Below are 22,922 nucleotides of genomic sequence, written 5' to 3' on the forward strand. Positions count from 1 at the left end.
TTTTTTGTATTAAATCACAATGGTTAAAAGTCTTGTTTAAGTAAAAATCTAATTGAAAATTGTGCATGTTCAATATAAGAAATTCTTTATTATTACATAATATGAACAATATGTATAGTAATGCAAAGAACTGCAAAAATAAAAGTGTGAAAAGTTTTAATTCTGGCACTGACTACTGGGTAAATGTTTTCCATAATTTTTGCTTTCCTATGAGCACAACTTTGTACAGCATTGTACATCTTTCTGCAAATGTTTTTGTGAAGTTGCTAATCCAGTCCGGTTCTCTATTTCCTCAAGCCCCTCTTGGTCCTCTTGGAACTGCAAAGCAAAAGACACATGTTACACAGGATCAGCGAACTTGTTTGTTCACATGCATCACTGTTAAACACAGGGACACTGTGTCCACACCACTATGTTGTTCATTCCAGTCATTTTAGCAGTGTTGAAGTGAGTCAGATGTGACAGATGACCTGCCACACCCAGCACGTCCCGGTTAAAGGGGATTTAACTGTAAGAGATGATTACAACGGATTTCACACAGGGAGTGAAGGTGTGTACTGCATACAGTCGATGTCCCATGTTGAAATCATTTTGAAATATATGTCATTGGTTCAATCTATTGGATTACCGGTATTTGTTCTGTTGAATTCATGTGGCCCGGATTACATTTTTGTCACTGACTTGTGTTGAAACTTAAATGGTTAACATGTTCTTACGTTTTCTGGTGGTCACTGACCCGGTTCCTCAGCACATTTATCTGTAAACAAAAAAGGTGAAAATGAGGGACCAACTAGCTGCACATTTGACTTGAGTTAGCAAGATCAGTGAAGGGTCTTCTTACTGATTCACAGTAAAGGAATCAAACCAAAACTCAAAACTGACCAACCTCATATTTCTGTCTGGAAAACTGATACTGCAGATCAAACTTCTCTGCCTCCAGTTGAAACATCCACTCCCACAGCTCCTTAGCTTTTTCTCTGCAAAACATTGAGAGGAGTCCAGTGTTACTTTTACAATCAAAATCTCCAGACCCAATAATTATTGAACCTACTTGAGTCTGTCCTCACTCAGGTGTTCAATGTCTAAAGGTTTACGTCTGTCACTGAGTATTTTCTTTTTCTTCTCTCTCTCGGTCTGCCTCTTGCCACTGCGTTTCTCTGTCTGGGGAAAAGCATTGTTACCATACATTAATCCAACTTGACAAACTCGTACATGACATAAATTGACCCAACACAACTAGGAATGTCAAGAATAATCTGTTAATCAATAATCATGATTATTGAAGTCATTACATAATTAATGGACATCACTGATGTTATGATGCCAATAACTGGAAATAATCGTAAAAAACTAATCGTGGTACTAAAATCTGTACCACAGCATCTCTACTCATTACATAAGCCTTACCAATTTCTGCATGTATCCTCCAAAGTGTAGACTGGTCAGGGTCTTCTTCTTCTTAGCATCATCTTCTGCTCTCTTCTTAGCTTCCTCCTCTTCTTTACGAGTTCTCTCATCCTACAAGCCAACCAAAAGAATGGAATATTTCATGAGGCCATCCATCCATATTCCGCTTATCTGGGGCTGGGTCATGAGGGCAGCAGTCTAAGCAGAGACTCCCAGACTTCCTTCACCCCAGACATGTCCTCCGGGGGGACCCCGAGGCATTCCGAGGCCAGCCGAGAGACATAGTCCCTCCAGCGTGTCCTGGGTTATGCCCAGAACACCTCCCGAGGGAGACGCCCAGGAGGCATCCAGAACAGATGCCCGAGCCACCTCAACTGGCTCCTCTCGACGTGGAGGAGCAGTGGCTCTATTCCGAGCTCCTCACCCTATCTCTAAGGGAGCGCCCAGCCACTCTGCAGAGGAAACGCATTTTAACTGCTTTTATCCTCGATCTTGTCCTTTGGGTCATTACCCAGACCTCATGACCATAGGTGAGAGCAGGAATGAAGACTGACTGGTAAATCGAGAGCTTTGCCTTTCGGCTCAGCGCCTTCACCACAACAGTCCAATACAGCGACTGCATCATTGCAGAAGCTGCACCGATCCGCCTGTCAGTCTCACACTCCATCCTCCCCTCACTCGTGAACAACACCCCGAGATACTTGAGCTTCTCCACTTGAGGCAAGGATTTCATGAGGCAGTTTAACAATTTGTCCTCAAAGGCTGTCAGAAGGTGAACATTTGGCCAATGAAAGGACAAATTTAATTTTGACAGGGACCAAACTATGTTGACTTGACAGAGCATCTCCCAGTCTTCACTGTATGTAATAAGGAAGCAGAAAAATGTAATAGTGGGTTACTGATATCAATGATGTAAAAAGGCCTGTCAGTTTAATCCATAGTCTGTATATATAAATAGGCGTAGCTGGCCTGCTTGCAGCCTCCCAAGTGTTCATAGGGGCGCTTCTAGCTCCTTCAACTTTCCAACTGAGTACATTGAAAAATTGTCACTGCTAGCATCATGAGTTTATGGAGCTGAAAGCTGTGAGTGATGTCACACTCCCTTGGTGCACTTAGTTTTAATAGCAATTAGCATGGCCACAAATAGCATGGTCACAAAAAAAAAAAAAAAAAAAAAAGTAAACAAACAAAATCAATATGATATAATAATAATATTATAATATCAATCATCAATCAGTCAATTACATAATCCAATCTTCTCTGTAACTTGCTAACCCTAATAATCATCGGTCCTTCTGATCATCACCAACACACACCTAACATTCATACAGTCAGGTGAAGTGTCTTGCCTAAGAACATAACAGCAGGACAGAGTCCCTGCTGTTCCACCTGGCATTTCAAGTGGTCTCCCATCCAAGTGCTAACCAGGCCCAGCCTTGCTTTGCTTCTGAGGTTAGACAACAGGTGAGATAGGCCTATAGCAGGGGTATTCAACTAAAATTTGAGGATGTCCAGTTAGAGAAAATCTCCTCAAGCAGAGATCCGGGACTTCATAATGTTTAATGTTATGATTGTGATACAGAAGTAGCCTAGTTTTATAAATGTCTAAATGTATGAACAATAGATGGTCAAATTAATGAAATTACAACTTAAAAACATTGGCTAAGTAGGGTCAGAATTTTTTGGTCTAAAACTATTTTTAAATGTGCGACAAAAAGCGCACACCCACAGACACAAGGAGATTCTAATGAGACTTAAAATCTCCAGTTGCAAAGATGGCAGCGGAATCTGTCTGCAGACCACAGGATATAAAGTTGTTGGTGCAGTACTTCAGATACATGATTTTTAAAGCATAAATATTGGCAATAAAGTTCACAGGAAGTAGAGTCACTATCACTAATCTGCAACTTCACCTCGATCCGTGCTCTGTGTGGATGTAAACAGACACACGTGAGGAGCTACTCTTACCTTTTTACTTTTAACACTTCAAACTGGATTGACAGTGTGGTTTTCTGGGCTGGATGTCATTATTTGCAGAGGACAATTTCTATGGATATTGTGGACGAGATGCTGCACTTTAAATTTGCCACTTCACCTTCAAATTGCAGCTAAAAGGTCCTATAGGTCCAAGTCCATATGGGATGGACCTGGTTGCCCGTTAGTGACTATAGTCATGAAATACATCTACCTCAAGTCGTTTTTGTCGCTCTTTTTCTCTCTCATTGCGAATTCTTTGCTGCTCTGCCCGCTCTGACCGTCTTTTGTCCTGCACAAAACAAAACTCAATAAGTACCAGCAATTTTTGACAACTTAAACTGTGCAACTAGTTTCATATTTACAATTCTTTCTTTGAGCTGAATGATCTCTTCCTCTTCTTTCTTTCTGCCTTCAAAATGGACCTCAATTAAAGTCTGGAGCTCCATCAGATCCTTCTCCATTCGTTTGCGGTGGATGTCCTGCAGAAAGGGGAGAGCCAAGAGTCACCTGCATGTATGAGCATGTTTGTTCAAAAACTATAAGAGGCCATTTTGTATTTGTAAAGGAAAAAATACATCAATTCATATTTAAAACTCACATCAAAATCCACTTTCTCACCATCAGGGATCTTCGGAGGGATCAGGTTGGGCATGATAAATGGTCTGGAAAGTAAATGAGGCAGCACAGATGAGTGAATGAGTAAATGACTTGCTATGAATGTATTATATGCGCAACAATAACAAACTAACACTAAGTTTATGAGTCAGCTTCCATGTGATATTTTTACACTACATCACATCATCATGTATTCTAGCATGATGTATTTTGGGTTTAAATGCAAAAAATAAAATAATACTGGTTTGCCTCTATTCGTAATACTTACTTGTGTTTTGGTTTTGTTTCTTCGCCTGCATAAAAACAATAATAGTTTTAGTACAGAACGTGAGTTATGGATTTAGAATTCTTCAAAAGTGACATTTACCGTCTCCATCCTCGGCATCACCATCTGAAATAATCAGCACATTTTATATTAACTGATTTACTAAAGCAACAACTTGAGAAGTATTTTTTCTCCTACATATATGTCAGTATTCATTTTGAACAATTTAAGTTTACATTACAGGAAGTATGCCCAACATTCCAAAATAAACAGTTTTCTTGTTGAACGTGAATTGTAGCTTTGGTCATTCAGCTCTCGACACAAGTGACACTCTGTAATAATAAGCACATTCCTATAGGCTAAGTATGTATGACCTCTTCGTGACATCCAGCCCTGCACCCTTGCAGACATACACAGAGGCTGTAAAAATGTTCAGACAAATTACAAGTGTTTGTGATTTGAACTCATACTTTATTTTTAGTGCTGTTTCCTGGTAGAGACATCCTGTGCAAATGCATGGGCCTTACCAGTCACTAACCAGCCTCCAAAGTATAATGGAGTAAACTAATTTCATTTATTTCTTGTACTTTCCTTTAACGATAAATAAAGTTAACTATACTCATAACTGAGAAATGATAAACTATGGTAATAGTACTGACGAATCCAGAATGATGGAACCCAGGCAAATCTACTACTACTCCTAAACTGACAGTATTACTAATAAAATACAATTGTCATTTGTTTATTTTTGTTGTTTTATTTTTTTTAAAGGTGATATACAGGACGAACCATTTCCCTCCCTAAATTGTTCATAATATAATACCGTATAATTAGGTATAAAAGATAATCCCTGCTCAGAACAATGGAATCAAGCCTGAGGACTGGGAGGTAGCCTATCTAAACCAGACTATAGTGACTGAGGAATGACTAAGGCAGACCTAAGACTGTCTCATACCAGAATGTTGTGGGGCCCTGAATAAGCAATGACTATGTACTAACTGACACACAGGAGTGGTAGACACGTGTTTTCTTGTTTTAAATATTACAGTTATGCCGATTCTCACCGTTTTCCTCATTGACCTCCTCTTCTTCCTCATCAGCAGCGGTCTCTTCTTCCTCAGGGGCTTTTGCAAACAACAATAAAGTAACACATTAGTGACAGTTATATCAATCACAGGGCCAGTGACTCACAGTCTTATGGGAAGTACCAGTCACATGCAGACTTGTATTCACTTATTCTTGCGCTAACCCTCATCTCATTCACCTGGGCCGTCCTGCCAAATCTGCTGATCTCAGTCTGAATAGTCGAGAACTTTCTGTTTTCACTTGTGAGTTTATTTCTTCATAGAAGCAATATTGTAATCTCTATTCCCATTCAGTGTACAGATAGGAGTGCCAATGATGCCACATTTTGGAGGTAAACCTCAGAGAGCTTACCTCAGGAGAGACAAAGCTTAAATAACATCATTAGAAGAGTTTACAAGTAAAACTACACTGCAGATGTTGAAGTGCAGCATTATTATAAACTATACTATTCCTTGTAATTCATAATACATCTATTACAGTCTTCATCATCACATGACAAGACACTTTCATTTTAAATATAAACATGAGCTACATTTCAGAACAAGCTGTCATCACTTATGAAAAAGAAAAATGACAAATGTTCAAATCCCATGTGCTGCCACAATTATATGTCCGGGATGTCTCACAGTGATTGACAGTTAAAATCCTTCACAACTAGTTTAGAGATATAGTATGACACTAAGATGAATTTACTCTGACAGTTTGTTTTTCTTTGTTTGGTCTTTAAAGTGGTGTTTTTGATGAAATGCTAATGCACTTATATGGACTAAAATGTACGTATATTATTTGCAATCTTTCTTCTGGGAACTACTTTATTGTTTCAAAAAATTATTATCACACATCTGGTGGGGGGTCCACTACCTGCTTGTCTCCATGAAGATGTCCCACAGCATGGCATTAAATGTATTTAACTCCATGAGGACAAGACACCACCTGGCTCAGTTACAGGTCAGATCTATGGAGAGGCTATCCTGCTCTCAGTAATAAGACATGTTTTTCAAGGTAACAACAAAAACATATGAAACCAAGTAAACACAGAATAGATCTTGTTAATGCTACTGGAACATTTCATGGAAAGCTGTATCATCTAGAGACAGACAGGTAGCACACCTCCCATCAGAAAAGTTACATAGTGCATCTTTAAAAGGAACATTTATGTAATTGCTGAAACCAAAATGAGTATAAATGTGTTATGACATAAGACGGGATTTTTGAATTAAAATGCCTTAGAGACTGAAATACTGCCATAAGCCTGATATACTGCCAAATTATGTAGAAACCATAGTGATTTAGTCAACATTTTACACCCTGTCAGCGTGACGGACGGTTAAGCACTCAGATTTTGTTGAGTCAGGTTTTTAGTAAGTAACCTGATCTTCTGATAACAGCCTTGACATGTCTTGTGGAAGTAATTATTCTTTAGTCTGGTATTTATTATTGTAGTTCACACACTGACGCTAACCATACAGATAACCGAATAGAGTATCTTTTTACATGTACAAAGCAGTTTTGACATACATTTTCATTTCAAATCCTGTTACTCTTGACTAACAGCTAAAGGTTTATCTTCATGATGTTCAAAGTGAGTATAGACAATGCATGTTTTTCTTGAATGAAAATAAACAAGGATAAACTGGTTAATGTATTTGAGTAATATTAACATGAATAAACAAACCCAGAGTACAATCCTGGGGGGCTTGATAACCCACAATCCCTATAGTCTCACCTTCCTGCTCTGCCTCCTCGGGGTGCTCGGCCTCCTCTACCTCCTGATCCCCTGTTGATAAAACACACAGAAGACTGAGCCAAGAATGCATAAAACAAGGACTTAGGCAATATGCATGGAAAAATGAAAGATAAATGCAGTATTATTAAAGTGTGATAACATCGGGCTGTAAAAAAACAAAAAACAAACTATAAATCATGTAAAATGTGTTGATAACCACAGATACACTGATAGCATTCACCACAAGAGGATATTCTTCCAGATTTTTCCTTTTATTATGTGGGGTAAAGCAACTAGATAGTTTCAATAGATTTACCCACATGGATCTTATTTGTGAAATGTATTTGATTACTCAGTTTTGGATTTGATAGGAGCATTTTAACATATTTCTGTGATATATTACTTAGTTTGCAAATGATATAAATAAAGCGATCTTATAACAGGTAATGTACATCAAACTGCACTGGTAGTTAAGAAACAAAAAGCTGCAATGGTATTATCATGTGCTTGAAAGAAAGAAATTCACACCTGCTTTATTTCAGCGATACAGTATTTAAATATAATGTAGTATGTAGTGTTAATATAGTGCACTGTTTCAAAGCTGCTTATATATTTTTTTATTTTTTCTGTATAATGTCACATACCTTCAGTTGTCTCCTCCTCTCCTCCTTTATTAAAAACAAAAGGCACCATCAAAAACAAACATTATTTCAATGTTACTGAATCAAAAATTTAAATAGATTTAAAAAAAAAAAAAAAAAAAAAAAAGTTTTTATACCCTCTCTTAGCTGGAAAGTAATTCTGCAATCAGTAGGAAGTCCAAGTCAAACTCAAATTGTTGAGGTGGGCGTTGCCATGTGTAACTGCTGCAACTGTGCCAAAGTCACACAGCAATAATGTTTCCTAAACTAAGATTAGTTTACATTTTTGAATAAGGTCATAAAACCATGCAATGAGGTCTGGATTAATCCAGGTTTAGTCATTAGATTTGCACAGTCCATTTACAGGCTTAGAGATTTTAATATTTACCATCCTAATTGTAGTAGAATATTTATAATGTAATTTAATCATTTTCTCTGTGGGAACTTAACTGTTAGGTTAACATAATCCTGATTAAACAGTTAGTCCTGAGTTTGACCCCAAACATGTTTGCAGTCTTCAGTATACTGAGGGAGTATACTCTCTGTGATGCAGTCTGAGAAGTCCTTGTTGTGTGTGCGCTGGCTCGAACAGGTCTTACCTTCCACCTCCCTGTAAAAAACATACACCTGAACATGACTTTTTCCATACAGTAAAGGACACACAAAGCAGGCTGTCAATATCTTAGAGAAACAAAGATGTGCTCATATGGTTTCTTATGTAAGGACTTGGTACATATCAGCTTGTAATAACCAGTTCTGTATGTAATTTATGGCCAAAGGTTTAAAAAATAATAGTGACTTACTCTTCATACTCCTCCACCACTTCCTCTGTGTCTGACATGGTTCTGGGATACTGTAGACCCAAATAAAAACTCCAGTTGGAACAATAATTGAAAAGGGTACTGTTAACAATGTTACTGATTCTTCATTGTAGCATTTCATAATTTAAAATATTACTTGATTTTGATGTTTATTTTTTTTTTGTTCTTCAAGAGCCTATTTTGGTAAAGATAGGAAATACTCAAGAACTTTTGAAAAATAAACTAACCTGAAAGGAGAGGTAGAAACCTTGAAGCAGCTAGCAGACCTCACTGGAGCACTGGAATCCTTGTGAGCATGAGGGGGACAAATGTGGTGGGACAAAATCTTTTGGACCTCTTGTTGTGGTATAAATAACTTTGAGATAATGTGTGCTCTTTATCAGCTTGCCCTAATATGGATACATAGGTAAACCATGGCTTGATAAGACACTGACACAGCGCAGGCATTCACTCTCCACACTGAGATAAGTCAGGCTAAAATAGATTCAAATGAACCACAAATGTTCAAAAACATTTATTCCTTCAACAGGCAGTTTTTGTACACACAAGGACCAGTTCATAGAGAAGACTGGGAAAAAGACAATGTACTAGCATTTTATTGTTGAATCACATTATAACCATCACCGGTTTAAAGTGCTTAAATTACATAGCATAGTCACAGAGCTCATAAATTTGAACAAAAACAAACTTAGTCTTCAATAATTTTTCAGTAGCAATGTAAATTTATAACAAAAGCTTTCTCACCCATGTAGGGCCTTTTCCTTCAGAGTGCACAAAAAGATACAAAAGTTTAAAGCAACAATCAGTCCGCCTCCTTCTGCTCTTCCATGGTGTAAGCTCATCTGAAAACTTTAAAAAGAATAATATTTTAGATGTTTATTGTAGTTTATACTTTAAAGTTGATGACACAATAATAATTAGTTTTCATCTGTATTGCAATAGTACTTATCCTTACTGAATCAAATTTTTCCAGAGCTGGGTTTAGAGTCTTCAGCTTTCTTCTCAAAAAGGCTTTTCTTACTGCTGATGTCCACATGCCTCAAATCCTACAAGGAAGTTAATTAAGAAAGAAATTACTACTTTTAAAATAATTTCTTTATTTTTACATTCAATTGGTTAATACATACACACAGTACATAATACATACCACAAACAGAGCAACACACATATACACATAATGCATACATTATTCACACATATTACATACAATAACATAAAATCAGCAAGTATATGTCCAAGTCTACTGTTACAAGAGTACTATTGCCCTCTAGTGGACACTGAAACGATTATAACAATAGAATTCACTCACCGCGGGGCTATGTGACAATCCAGTTTGGTTCCTCTTATTCATCCACTTATTGATCCTCTCAGTCATTCCAGTTTTGATGATTCTAAAGTCCTATAACACACCAAGATCAATATTAGCTATGCTTACATGCACACCAAAAATCTGATCATTATCTGACAAAGTTAATGCCAGATAAATAAATGCATGAATAATGATGATAAAGTACATGTTTGTGAGTACCTGTTTGCTGAATACAAGGCTGGCCTGGCTCTGATCCTGCTGCTGCTCAAACAGGCCTCTCTTTCTGGACACTTCCTCCATCATAGACAGAGTCTTTTGGGACACATCCGGGGAGCGCACCATCTCTGACCTCTACTCACGCACAAACACACACACAGAGGAGACTGTGAGGTACGTATAAAATAATATGATAAGCATCAGTTTGTGTGCAAACCTGAGCTGCCTGGGCCAGTCTTTCCATCTTCTCCTGAATGGACCTGGAGGAAATCCTTTGCCTGGAGCTTAGCAAAAAGAGGTAGTAAGCACCACAGCAAAAAATGTTCTATACATGTACAGTATATATACTACATTTTATTATTGGAATATATGGCTTTTCATATATTGTAAAAACATAGTACTGTTGCAGTTTCACAACGCTGACTCACTTTCTTTGGAATGATGATGCTGTATCTACCTCTGGACTTTGCTCCTACAACAACAACAACAACGATATTATATTATTCAAAGCATAGTTATTTTACTTTTTCAGTATATTTCAGTACATAGTATATATTTCAGTATATTATATCTTACTGTATTCTGTTCAAACTTCTTGGAAGCAATCCTCACACTTGCACTACAACATCCACAAAACAGTCACTGAATTAATGGGAAATATGCTCAATATGCTCAGAAGTGACTGTTTACCTTCGCTGCAGTGGGGAAGTCTCCTCCTCCTTCTTCTTCATCAACTTTTTTTTTTTTTTTTTAGCATAAAAGACAAGAGAAAATAATAAGATTCAAGTGTTTTTAGTGGCATAAGCAACAGTTGAACATAACCACCACAAAGGAATACATGAATAAATATAAATATCACATGATCCATGTTAGACTTCTGGACTACTACAGACTTGCTGAAGTATGTTATTGATAATAATGATCTGTTAAACATTGTGTTATACATGTTTTACCCTGAAAGAGATGGTCCTGGAACTCTGTCTGACAAATGCAGGTTTAGATGTTGGTTCAAATTTAGATGAGCCATTTTCAGTGTTCTAGGATGGAGAAAATATGTTAATTTAAGGCTACAGAGAAATGCAAGTCACACTTCAGACACAAGAGGGAGATGTTCTCAACTTTTTAACATTATATTTGAGGTAGTTAGTTGATTACTAGTAGGAACTGTGTGGGAAATATATCAGACATTGAAACATTTCTCATATTAGAAACAAAACAAAATAAAGAAAACAAAACAAATAAAAAAAATTAATAAATAAAATAACTCTAGACAACTCCAAGAAATGTAGTGAATGCCATTGACTACACCAAACAATCCATGTATTGAACATCCACAGATAATATAGGTTTGTACCTGCTGTGTGTGTCCGTTCTGAACAGGGCTTGGAGGTGCTCTTGATGCAGACCAGTTTTCTCGTGGTGAGTGAGGAGTCGTAGGAGAGCGAGGGCTCATGGGAGTTGATCGACCACTTGTGGAAGGACTCTTGTCAAGTGAGATGGACACAGAACTATACCACAAAATACAGATAGACACACACTGGGTTAGAAAGAGATGGCAAAATGAGAAATACTTGGACAAGGTAAGTCTGTCTTCCATCTGGAACAAAATTAAGCCTAGACCAGGACAATTGCAACACCACTAATAAAGGTCCTATATTATGCAAAATTGACTCCTGTGAGCTTTTAGTCATGTTATAATTCTGACATCTCCTCAAAAACATACTTGGAGTTGTGTTTTGTTTCATTCACACATGTTTGAATAATACTTTATTATTAGTCTGTCTACATCTCCAAAACTCAAAATGCTCTGTTCCACCTTGTGATGACATGTAATTGTAGTTTTCAAGTTAACAGCTCCTTTAACCTTTTACTTTTAGTAGAGATTAGCAATGCCAGGGCTGAAATGATCCAAATGATTCTAGTGAAGACGTATAGATCTTAAAAGCAGATTTTGTCCACTACCACATGTGATGTACAAGGTGGAACCTTGTGGAGTGTTTCATGTTTGAGCGAAGAACCTAAATATGCAGGGTTACTGTGTTAAACATGTGAGAATGAAAGAAAATGCAACTCCAGGTATGTTTTTGATGAGCAGCAGCATTATAATAGGTGTGCAGATAAGTTCAACTCTTTATGGAGTAGGCAGGTGTATTGAAAGAACAAAAATGTGGCTGTTTGCTGCAGGTGTTCCAATCAGTAGGAGCAAGTAGAGGGTGCTCTTGGAAAAAAAGGATCAAAACTCAAACACAACAGACTCCAGGCACTCCAAAACAGTAAAAAGTTAACACATCACACGAGGAAAAATATAGTTAAAAGGCTTAATTGCCATTAAGCCCTGATGAAGACAAGTTAAGGTCGAAACATGTTGGCTTTGGCCATTCAAATAAAGGCCTTTTAACTATATTTTTCCTCGTGCGATGTGTTAACTTTTTACTGTTTTGGAGTGCCTGGAGTCTGTTCTGTTTGTAGGCAGGTGTATTATTGGCAACTCAGACCACATTTTAAAGGAAAAGTTCTCTCTGATGCCCTCTGGGAGGTGCTACCTTGCCCCCAGCAAAAAACTAATAGATTTGCTAATTTCTTTATTCCTTCTGCCATTCAGATCCTAAACACACAGAGGTGAAATAGACATAGCCAATATCCTTTTTTTAAATTTTTTATCTTATTGTTTATTTTTTTAATGTTGAAGTTCTGTTTTGTATCTGGCATTTGCACTTGTGCCACATTTGTACTTTATGCCTCATTTTCCCAGCTCTGATGTCTATATTGTACGAGCACCTGACCTGTGTGAACTGCTATATGTTTGTGTTTTTATGCTGTACTCTGTGACTGCAAACAGAATTGCCCTTCGGAGATAAATAAAGTTTTCTAAACTAAACAAATCTAAAACTTATAACAGATCAGAATATAGTGTAATATAGGTCTAAATATAGGCATAAAGTTGTTTATATAATATAAGCTATGATTTATTGTTTTATCTTTTAATATATGTTCTTGTTCTTATTTACTAGAAAGATGCTGATTTCCTCTGTTGCCTAAATGCTATGCTGGATTTGAATACCATCATCAGTCATTCAGTACTTGTACTATTACTAAATAAATGTCATTGTGTCTATTGATGACAGACTTTTACAGAAGCTTATAGTGTGTTATTTTACTATTCCTCTGATTATAGACTTTACATTTCTGTAGACATGTTTGCCTTACAATAATCCTTTTCTAATACATGCTGAACAAAATAAAGACCATATCAACCTGACAAACTTGCGGGCCGGGTTTGTTGCTGCTGGTGGATCATGGTCAGTGGATGATGACGCTCCATTTTCAAACTAACAAAGAGAGAAACAGAAGAGACTATTTATGAGCACACAGGCTTTTGTACAGGGCCACTCCTACTGTTGCTTAACCATACACTGTAAGTACAGGTGTGTAATAAAAAGATTGAAGTTGAATGTAGTCTACAGTTTCTCTTATCAGGGCTTGGGGATGGTTTGCATGCTCAATGTATTTGCAAAAACTATGCAAACCTTTAGAGCAAGTTTTCATATTGTTTTAAGATTGTAATTCAGAATGAAAATCTAATTTACTGATAAATAATTTATTATTGCCATGGATTTAGTCCAGGAATTACTGGTACAAAATCTAAAGGTGGTCAGTTTTACTTAAAGGTGCATTATGTAACATCCAAGGTGTTTGCTTGTCTCCATAGTGATGTTATGTTTTGCAAGGAATGTCCACAGTATGGCATTAAACATATCTATCTTGCATTTATTCAATTACAGGTATTTTATAGCTCAAAAATACCTTGAAAAACACGAGTTCTTACTCTGTGCAGGCTTTCTTCTCCATAGATCTGACCTTTAACTTCCCCATTGTGATAACCAAATTTATTTCCATATTATGAAATAATCCAAGCAAAGTGGTAGCATCTCCAAGGAGACAAGCAGGCAGTGGATCCTCCACCAGAAAAGTTACACAGTGCACTATTAAGTTAATTTTTCTTAATAAGTTACACTTATACATGTATTTTATTGCCTTTTAACTTAAATGCACTGTGAATATCAATTTAAAAGTAAAATAATTTGCCATATCAAGCATGTTTTCCTCAATAATTAACATGTCTCTGTGTGGAGTAAATGACGTCATCCCATTGCCCTGTATTTGTCATCAGATTCTAAAATGGGATGATGTCACACTCCTAGATGGGGGCAAGAACCAGTTATTCTGACTAATTACATGGTATTTAACATATCCTAGGAAAAGTCACATGTTGAACCTGATCATCGACTTTGAGTTTCTAGAAAAAGTACTATATAAGACTAAGGCATTATTATGATCATAATTTTAGGAACTTGAACTAGCTTTTTCAACACAAAATCATCACATTCATAAATAAATATTAATGCCAATAGAGTATTGTGATGCCTAAACCTCCCTCTTTGGTGTTACTTGTGTGACTTTGCTGCTGGGATTGGTCTCACTACTGATGCTTACTTGGGGGGGTGTCACTCTTGTAGTCGGCTGGGCAGGTTTAGATGTGTGGACTCCAGTCTGAGAAACTGTGGCAGTGCTGGTCTCCTCAACGTCTCCCAGTATCTCCACTCTGGGCTCTGCAGCACCTTGATCATCAGCATCATCCACCACCTCCTTCTGCTTCCTTAAGGTCTCCACGTGACGCATCCTCCGCCTCTCGTCCCGGGACCGAAGCATTTCCACAAAGTCCAGCTGCATCTGCTCCACACTGTAAGCACATATACTCGCATCAGGCAAAATGTGAATTTATGACAGTTGGCTTGTCAAAGAATCCATGCCAAAAAAAATGATCTGAGCTTGATACTAATATGAGCAGGTACAGATACAAACACATTTGCAGTTTGGATTTCTCATGATAATATTAGAATGGATTTGGTCTTCATCATCATTAATATAAGACCATATGACCATATTTCATTTTTTGTCACAGTACCAAGAGCTGAAACTGCAGACTCTCCATCATGGAATCTCTTGGTGGTAGGATGGGCTGGGCAAATTCACAGTACAATTTAATTGTAAAGTGATTTCTGTGACAATATGCTGTTTTTATGATGTTGTCATCTGATTCTGTAATTCTCTGTTTATTTCTGCCCTATGTTAAAAAACAAACAACCAAACAAACACTTTTTTCCACCGATTCCCCTTACTAAACAGCCTCAGCCATGGGTGAGTTAGTAAGCGGTGGATTTAACCAGTCACAGTGAAGTGCAGAGTCTCAGAAAAGACATATTATTACCCCTTTAACACAGAATTGTGTTAAAATTGATATCATGATCCAAGTCTAAAAAAAAACAGGAAATACGTACATGGAGTTTCGCATGTGGTCTAACAAAATACCAAATAAGTTCCTAAAGAAGGTGTGTTATAAATAAAGTAAATATTTGGCAGGCAACACATGTCATTACCCATCAATACTTCAAAATGTGCTGCCTGACCCATGAATATTATACATTATAGCTATTTTGTAAAAGCCTTCCACTGTAGGCCTCAGATTTAGTTACTGTGCCAATGTAAACTGTTTCTTTGAAGACTATATCGGATCTCAGGTCGACATTTTTCACACTTTAGAAATGGATACACATGACACAGTCCCGTGGGGCAGAAGTGTCCATGTCATAATGTCCCTCTATGTTCATGTAATCGTACCTCAAAAATGTGAATTTTTATAGAAGAGGAGTTAAATGTACCCTGTAGCTACAAACCACGATGAAGACTAAGCAAAAAAGAGGTAAAAAAACCCCCAAAACAAAACAGTATATTTATCGGGAAATGCCTTAAAATAATTAAGACTGTAACAATTAACCCTGCTTAGACCTGCGTTATATCTGATTTGCTACAAAGACATCATTGTTAAATAACACTTGGATTGCTACATGTTTTAAAGGACAAAGGACTTATTTCCCTAGGGAGACATTAAGCGCACCTTAATTTACCCCGAACCTGTTTTTGAATAATAAAACAGACCTGCTGAGACCTTGATCGCCCGTAGGTGTCCCATGGCTGACCCCTTTCTCTCCATGTTCTTGATGCTCTGGACCCCTAACGCTATCAGGGTCAGCAGAGGAGCTCGACCCCCTCACCCTTCTTCTCCTCTCTCTCTCCACCTCCTCCTCATCCTCCATGGTCCAGCGCTGAGCCAAACTGACCACAGACAGAGAAGCAAGATATTTTAGACAGTAAGTGCAACAACAGACCCATGCAGCACACCTTAAAATTATGTAATGTTTAATTTTTTCACACCTGTAATTAAAGTGAAGTGTACACAGTAAGATTACTCTTATAACGGTGATAACAAAAACCTGCTGTACTCGTTTAACTACATCTTATTAATAGTCGAAAGAAAAACAGTAGTGGTCTGGTCTGTATCTCTTGTGTCCTTTTGCCAAAATATATATTTTTTTAGCCTGCTGTATGCTTCACTGCAATAAGAACACAGTAGTCTGTTCTCGTTTAATAGTAAAAATCACGGTTAGTGAACATCATTAAATGTAATAGGCCACATGACATCGGCCAGACCTATTGCAATTACGAGTTGTTTAAATGCAGAAGAGACAGTAAACGCTACTTATCCAGTAAACATTGGAATCTTGGAATAAAAATCTTATGCCTTACCTGGACAATGCCGACCAATTTTTCCGACTGATGGACATTTTGAATTAAAAGTAGGGTCCAGCAGTTGCAGGAAACAGCCCAAAGAGAAAGTCGAGTGGCACTTTGAAGGCGGCAGTGAAGCGACTGTAGAGCACCTTTACCCCAGCGTTTACTGCTGAGTCACGTGACCGCCGAGCTCAGGTAAGAGGCTCACCCGCACGACCAAAAAGGGAAGAGGAGACTGTGTGCTTTCTGTTAGATTAACGTTACATGTGGAAATTTGGGTGCGTGTTGCAGTCTTAATGTGTGCAATATTACAAGTAAACAGTTTGCCCTTATACTAACACACATGTGTAGGCTACAATGATCATGCTGAGGAAACATTTGCACACTTTTACCTTTTGTGAACAGCTCAAAGGACAGAGTCAAGCTGTCACTGATCATTTAGGGTCATGATTGCATTAACTACAGGATACTGCTATTGAAATAAAAAAAAACATAGCCTTGTATCATAACCATTTCCAAGTTTAGACACACTAATAGACTGATAGACACCGTACACACTAATGGACTACCATTGGAGGGGAAGATATGATCTAATTTGAGGCGTTCATTGGTCAAAAATTCCCACTTCTTACGATGATTAAAATTGTTTAACAACAAAATAACAAAAATACAGTGGGTATTGTTGTCTAAAATGGAAATAGGAACATGAGCAGCCAAATGAAATGGAAACAGACAGGTTCAAACATAACAGCGGCTCTTCTTGTAAATAACTTTATGCATGGCGTCTTTCTTTGTATGTGCACAGTTGGATTCATTGTTTGCGACTTTGAGAGACTACACCCTTCATCTGTAGTCAGCTGTGGTAGCATATCTACCGGACTCTGACCCTTAAAATTTCCCTACATGCACCTGGCTTGTTACAAGTCCCTTATAAGCTCAAGCATGCTGAAGCCTCTAGAGGTGGGTACAGATACTAAATGATTCACTAAAGGAAAAAAAATAAAATAAAAAATAAAATAAAAAAAATATTCAGACGTTTTTGTTGAACTTGAGTTTAGCATATTTTGCTTATGCATTCTATTCACTGAAGTTTTTATTGAGGTGAACATTTGACTCTGAATAAATATTCAGTGGTATGACACCTAGCTGCAACAATAAAATGGTCATGCAAAACTATTTTACAGCTGAACATTGACCTCAGAGGGAAAGCAGTAATAAAATATCTATTGATCTCTTATACCTGAAATACAGGAAGTTGTAAATGTTTGACTGATGTACATCCAATGTGCAATTTAGCTCATGTAATACACAAATATTACTGTATCATGTTACTTCACACCTTATTTAATCTTCTGGCACTGAGCTGTCATTAAGCCCAAATTATACCCCTAACAGAATTTTAATCTTCCCCTGTAAACCTATTAAGGATTTACAGGGGAACAAACTGGCCTTACACGAGTATTTAATTCAAGTTATGAATAAAGTTGGTGTTAACTGTATAAAACTGTGATAAAAGAAGACAACAAAATGATCTAGTACACTTTTATTAATCACAAAATAATTTAAGACCACATTCAAATGAAAAAATCTTGTTAATAATGTTTTATTTTACCCATGCAGAACTTTTTTAATTATTAAAAAATTTTAAGATGACAAACATATAACATTAAAACAAAATACAGCCATGGTGATTGTACTTGGTGCCATATTTTGCCACAAAAGTTGAAGTTGTGTTCAAACTGTGTTCAAAGCTGCCACAAACATTTCAAACACTGAACAAATATTAACTTTAATGTTTCACTTAATTATGAATATAATAGAATATAATTGTTAACTGCTTTCACTAAGTTGACACTGTGTGTGGCATCTAATATTGTGTGTGAAACTACACTTCACTGTGCAGGGCCTTTGGCTGCATCAAACATCTTCTTCCTGCCCTCCATCCCAGACATGGCCTCCACGTTCTTCCTCCAGTCACTGTCCTCCACGGGCCTCTTCTGCTCAAAGCACATCAAAAAGAGGTCATGAGATATGATCACATGGTAGAACACAACAAATGAGACAGTGTTTAATGTGATTATGAGGGAGATTGATTAAGCCCCTAAATGGACAGTATTTTGTACTGACACTGAGGCTGACCAGTGAAGCAAGCGGGACTAAAAGCTTCATACAAAAGGATCTTTGTTGAGTGCCCATTGCCTGAACTAGACACACAGGGACTGCCCTGCAGCCCAGTATCTTCACCACACCTTTCACAAACTCATAAACATATTCAGTCTTTCAGTCTTTTAGGAAGTATATCACCTATTCAACATAGTAGCCCATGTCCAAACCTTCTCTGTGTCTTCCTTCTTGACAGACTTGAGGTTGGCTCTGAGGTCCATAGACACTTTGTGTTTGGAGCCCAGTAAAGAGCGCAGGATTGCGTCGGCAGACACACGGACACGTCTCAGGTTTGGCCTCTTGAATTTCCCCCTTAGGTCCAAAACCTTGATGTTCAAGTCTTTAATCTGGAACAATTTAGAGGCATTTACAGAATTGGGCAAACATGCATTTCTGTAGTGCACTGACTAAAAATCTGTTACCTCACGTGTGTTAAGCATGACTTTGGCCTCAATGTCATAACGCTCTTCATCGACTACATCAATCTTGGAATGAAGCTCTCTGCACAGATCCTAACAATCAGAGAGTAACTTGTACTTTTCCGAATAATGTATCTATAGAGTAACATTTTAAAATGACTTCTAAATCACTACAGTGTAAAAATATAAACATGATTGTTTCAGCATGCTTTTCAAGACCCAAAACGCAATATTTATTCACTCCACTTGGGGGTGGTAAGCTACTACTGTAGCCTCAGCTGCCCTGTGGCAGACTGAAGAAGTAAGGCTTCCATTCCATGCCACTAGATCCTGATCACCACTAATCACTTACACAGACACACCACAGTCATATAAGGCAAAATAGGTAAAGTGTCTTGCCTACGGACACACACACACACAGCCACCCCGCTGCAACACCTGGTATTTTCAGTGGTCTCCCATCCACGTACCAGTACTAACCAGACTCAACCCTGCTTAATTTCCAAAATAAGATTGGCTCAGGCTTTCTCTTGGTGCTATAGCTGCAAATCTTTGAACACATTAGTACTCATGTTTTATGATTTATTTTTGTTACAACATTGCATAACGCAGTGTACCTGCAGCTGTGCCAGACTGAGTCCGCTGGTGTTGAGAGGAGGAGCTCTCTCTGACAGGTACTTCTGCTTCTCCTCTTCCTTCACCAGCACCTCCTGTTCTAGTTCCTCTTTAGCTTTGGCCACCATCAAACTCTGCAACACAAATGCCACAACATGTAAATTCTCTATGTATGTATTTATTTTACACTAAAATGTTGATTACAGCTCCCATGTGGTCTATACAGAATGATACGGTATCTTGATTTGACTTGATTACCTTGAGCATCAGCTTGCGTGATGCAGAGATCTTTGGTTTTCTCTGGAGGAGCACAAGCTCACATGTTGTCAGAGTACAAATCTTCAATTACAGAAACCACAAACAAATTACTTCTCTTACCTCATGCCTGTAACAGAGAGATAAGCACACCTTAGACATTTTATTCTTTTGGTCTATAATTCTACAACAGCGGCTAATCACTTACACTTGTTCTGGCATCCTGTTAATATCTGCAGGGGGAAGCACAGTTAATCTTAAATATACAGTGAATACCAGCCTGACTGTTCCGCTTTAAACTATTTAATGTCATAGTAAGTACATGCATAGGATCAGCTGCAAAAATTATGATGATTATGAACACAATTATGATAAGCTATCATGGGCACAACAGATATTGTTTTGAAGAATTGTCTTCTTAAAACTTCATGTATGGATTGTGGACTGCCAAATGATGACATTCCATGTGGCTGGATTTAATCAAAGACTTTGACGGATGTGTCATGTCTTACCACACAGTCACTCCATGTGCCAAGTGTTTTGTATTATTATCACCCTATGTCACCTCTTGTTCATTTGACCTCATCAAATGGCCCTCCTATCTCTCTCTCGCCTCACTCTCACCCCCATCACCCAGGTCCCGCTTCAGAATAATGCCCACACAAGATCACCTATCACAACAGGGTTACAAGCGGCTGCCATGGATTACGGACATTCCTGCCTGATAGCCGTCCCTGGTCCGGTCCTGCTGCCCGCACATCCCCATCTTTCGCTGTGGGATTATCTTTAGGGGTGGAATTTCGAGTGGGCTGTCTCCCCAAATAGACCTGGGACATCTGATGGACAGCTGCTTGGAGATGATTGTGCTCCAGGGGTATACCAGGCCTGGACCAGGGATTTAGCTTAGCACTAACAGCTCTAACTCAGAGATGCTCTGGAGCCTTTCTGCTCTGGCCAACTTGGCAATGATCAAAAAGCGACGGTTAAAAACATGCTTTGGAAAGTTCTTGTCTGGAATTTGAACGTTGGCTTTAAAACTGACCTGTAATTTATAACTGTATGAGGCAGATTGTGTGGTTTATTCATCAAAAATCAGGTTTTAAATCTAGTTTACAAACTATTAAATAACAAATGCACAATCCAGCCTCATGGATGTCTTTGCCAGTTCCAAGTCAGAATGCTGAAGATTGTTCGAGGAAGAGCATCCTGATGCTATACATGTTTAAAAGCATTGTAGCAGATGAGTGGTCACAACGGACAAGAAAATCTAAAGGAAATAGTCCTATTGAAAAAACATGATGCAGTCAAAAGGCCACTTCTGTGCTTGATGAAAGCAGTAATGAAATGGTGTGAAATGGCAAATGATTATTCAATTGAATTAAGAAATAGGTCTCAGTACACATTACAATTGCCTGTAATATGTAATCACAATATACTAAAATCCCGGTGGGCACTTACCAGTCTCTGAAGAGTGTTCAGAAAGTGCTTGGATCAGGATGGGCAAACTGGGATGACTCTTGTGATTTTGGGTCTCCCCTTTTAACTGCACCACCCTTGGCTCAATCTCTCTATTGTCACTGAGGGCTATTGTTAGCACCCCCATCTCTGCAGCCTCCTAATCTCACTCTGTCCAGTTGTTCCCCGACATTTATGATAAAGCCACAGACACAGAGTTAGAGCTGAACTGTTGGCTGACCATGAAAGACCAACCAGGACCAGTCAAATTCCTAAATAATTGAAACGGTCCATCTAAATTTGTACAAGTGATACATAGTGGAAAACCTAATAAATAAATAATTGTCTTACCATTGTTGCTTCACGGATACAATGACGTATTCAATTATAGTTACATAAAGGTAAGTTAGAGGCAAAATCATAGTTACATAAAAGTAAGTTAGAAGTAAAGCCAGTTTAGTGACGACGCATTCTAAATTCTTCATTCACATGCCCTCTGGCGGCGAAACTGAAACAAACAAAGTTTTGAAAATGTGTTTGAACAAAGTTTTATCTACATGTTCATAACATACATTATGAACGGCAAAATATATTCCGATTTCAAAAGAACAGATCACTAACAGAACAGGCTTTTTCTTTTTTTTCCTTTTTTCTTTTTCTTTTTTTATTTTTACAACCAACGTTGATGTCAAAGTAGCCACAAGGGGTCACTAATGCATTTCAATTACCTCCCATGGTCCATGTTTAAGCAAAGACGCTCTGGGTTTGTCTGCAGTCATCATAGTTCTTTACACCCCTTACTTGTGTAGTATAAGTATAACAACATTTTTATTTGAGTATTTTTGCCTTTACACATTTTCATGTAATGCTTCGTGTCTAGTTTTGTTTCATGAATGAACAAAAACAGACTATTGTTATCGTGCCAGTAGGAAACAAAGAGCGCCCTTGACCAGTTAATTAAATGTCATGTGACAGTGTGGTTCTTTAAATTGCCCTCAATTTCACTAAACTCGTGTGAGACTTTACCATTCTCCCACATTTTCTTTATAAACATCATAAATATCTTACTCAGTCCACAACAATTTTGAAGACTCTCTGAAGAAACAAAACATTTCCACAAACAGCTTTAGCACCTACTAATAGTGACCCCTCCAAAGTGGTACAAGTTGTGCATGTTTGAACGGACGTGATAAATTTATGTTTCTAAAATAAACCGCTATTAACTGTAAACAGAGAGAGTGGTAAATGTATTCACTCCAAACCTTTGGCCTGTTGACAGTGAGTTAATATTTCTTTTGTACCAGGACAACTGAGGGATTACA

General features: G+C 37.8%; 3 protein-coding genes across 5 annotated transcripts; all 3 read right to left on the reverse strand.

Moving 5' to 3' along the window:
- Positions 1–68: 68 nt before the first annotated feature.
- Positions 69–8,339, reverse strand: tnnt2a (troponin T type 2a (cardiac)). Of its 3 annotated transcripts, XM_055165851.1 has the most exons (13): positions 7,721–8,339; positions 7,077–7,127; positions 5,329–5,388; positions 4,367–4,390; positions 4,268–4,292; positions 3,983–4,046; positions 3,747–3,863; positions 3,596–3,673; positions 1,408–1,518; positions 1,052–1,161; positions 887–977; positions 717–757; positions 69–318 (listed from the first exon to the last, which is right to left on the reverse strand). In XM_055165851.1, exons 1-13 carry the CDS (start codon positions 7,767–7,769, stop codon positions 285–287), a joined length of 855 nt encoding a protein of 284 aa, XP_055021826.1. In that variant the 5' UTR covers positions 7,770–8,339; the 3' UTR covers positions 69–284. The 3 variants fall into 3 exon arrangements, with proteins under 3 accessions (XP_055021826.1, XP_055021827.1, XP_055021828.1); XM_055165852.1 differs by lacking the exons at positions 4,268–4,292; positions 4,367–4,390; positions 5,329–5,388; positions 7,077–7,127; positions 7,721–8,339 and having other exon boundaries at positions 4,003–4,043; XM_055165853.1 differs by lacking the exons at positions 4,268–4,292; positions 4,367–4,390; positions 5,329–5,388; positions 7,077–7,127; positions 7,721–8,339 and having other exon boundaries at positions 3,747–3,891; positions 3,983–4,018.
- Positions 8,340–9,037: 698 nt separating this feature from the next.
- lad1 (ladinin) lies at positions 9,038–16,849 on the reverse strand. The gene is made up of 14 exons (XM_020930017.2): positions 16,709–16,849; positions 16,061–16,237; positions 14,558–14,804; positions 13,319–13,392; positions 11,418–11,571; positions 11,017–11,100; positions 10,754–10,797; positions 10,640–10,682; positions 10,492–10,535; positions 10,281–10,347; positions 10,067–10,198; positions 9,848–9,937; positions 9,494–9,584; positions 9,038–9,387 (listed from the first exon to the last, which is right to left on the reverse strand). Exons 1-13 carry the CDS (start codon positions 16,744–16,746, stop codon positions 9,498–9,500), a joined length of 1,281 nt encoding a protein of 426 aa, XP_020785676.2. The 5' UTR covers positions 16,747–16,849; the 3' UTR covers positions 9,038–9,387; positions 9,494–9,497.
- Positions 16,850–18,229: 1,380 nt separating this feature from the next.
- tnni1a (troponin I type 1a (skeletal, slow)) lies at positions 18,230–22,078 on the reverse strand. Its single transcript, XM_055165859.1, has 6 exons — positions 21,952–22,078; positions 20,149–20,229; positions 19,893–20,024; positions 19,279–19,368; positions 19,027–19,203; positions 18,230–18,690 (listed from the first exon to the last, which is right to left on the reverse strand). The coding sequence occupies exons 1-6, from the start codon at positions 21,952–21,954 to the stop codon at positions 18,586–18,588; spliced, it is 588 nt and encodes a 195-aa protein (XP_055021834.1). The 5' UTR covers positions 21,955–22,078; the 3' UTR covers positions 18,230–18,585.
- Between the last annotated feature and the right edge of the window lie 844 nt (positions 22,079–22,922).

Source organism: Boleophthalmus pectinirostris, unplaced genomic scaffold (assembly GCF_026225935.1).
Source record: "Boleophthalmus pectinirostris isolate CB_2022bp ecotype Guang Dong unplaced genomic scaffold, ASM2622593v1 HiC_scaffold_8, whole genome shotgun sequence".
NCBI classification, from domain to species: Eukaryota; Metazoa; Chordata; class Actinopteri; order Gobiiformes; family Gobiidae; genus Boleophthalmus; species Boleophthalmus pectinirostris.

Coding starts and splice junctions, on each gene's coding strand:
- tnnt2a (XM_055165851.1), bottom strand. CDS start 7,769: ATGGTGCCTTTTGTTTTTAATAAAGGAGGAGAGGAGGAGACAACTGAA. Junction 4,293..4,366: donor TGATGCCGAGGATGGAGACG/GTAAATGTCACT, acceptor GTTTTTATGCAG/GCGAAGAAACAAAACCAAAA. Junction 1,162..1,407: donor GAGGATACATGCAGAAATTG/GTAAGGCTTATG, acceptor GCTTTTCCCCAG/ACAGAGAAACGCAGTGGCAA.
- lad1 (XM_020930017.2), bottom strand. CDS start 16,746: ATGTCCATCAGTCGGAAAAATTGGTCGGCATTGTCCAG. Junction 10,536..10,639: donor AGAAGTTTGAACAGAATACA/GTAAGATATAAT, acceptor TTGTTGTTGTAG/GAGCAAAGTCCAGAGGTAGA. Junction 10,199..10,280: donor GACTGGCCCAGGCAGCTCAG/GTTTGCACACAA, acceptor GTGCGTGAGTAG/AGGTCAGAGATGGTGCGCTC.
- tnni1a (XM_055165859.1), bottom strand. Junction 20,025..20,148: donor CACGCAAGCTGATGCTCAAG/GTAATCAAGTCA, acceptor TTTGTGTTGCAG/AGTTTGATGGTGGCCAAAGC. Junction 18,691..19,026: donor AGAAGGAAGACACAGAGAAG/GTTTGGACATGG, acceptor TGCTTTGAGCAG/AAGAGGCCCGTGGAGGACAG.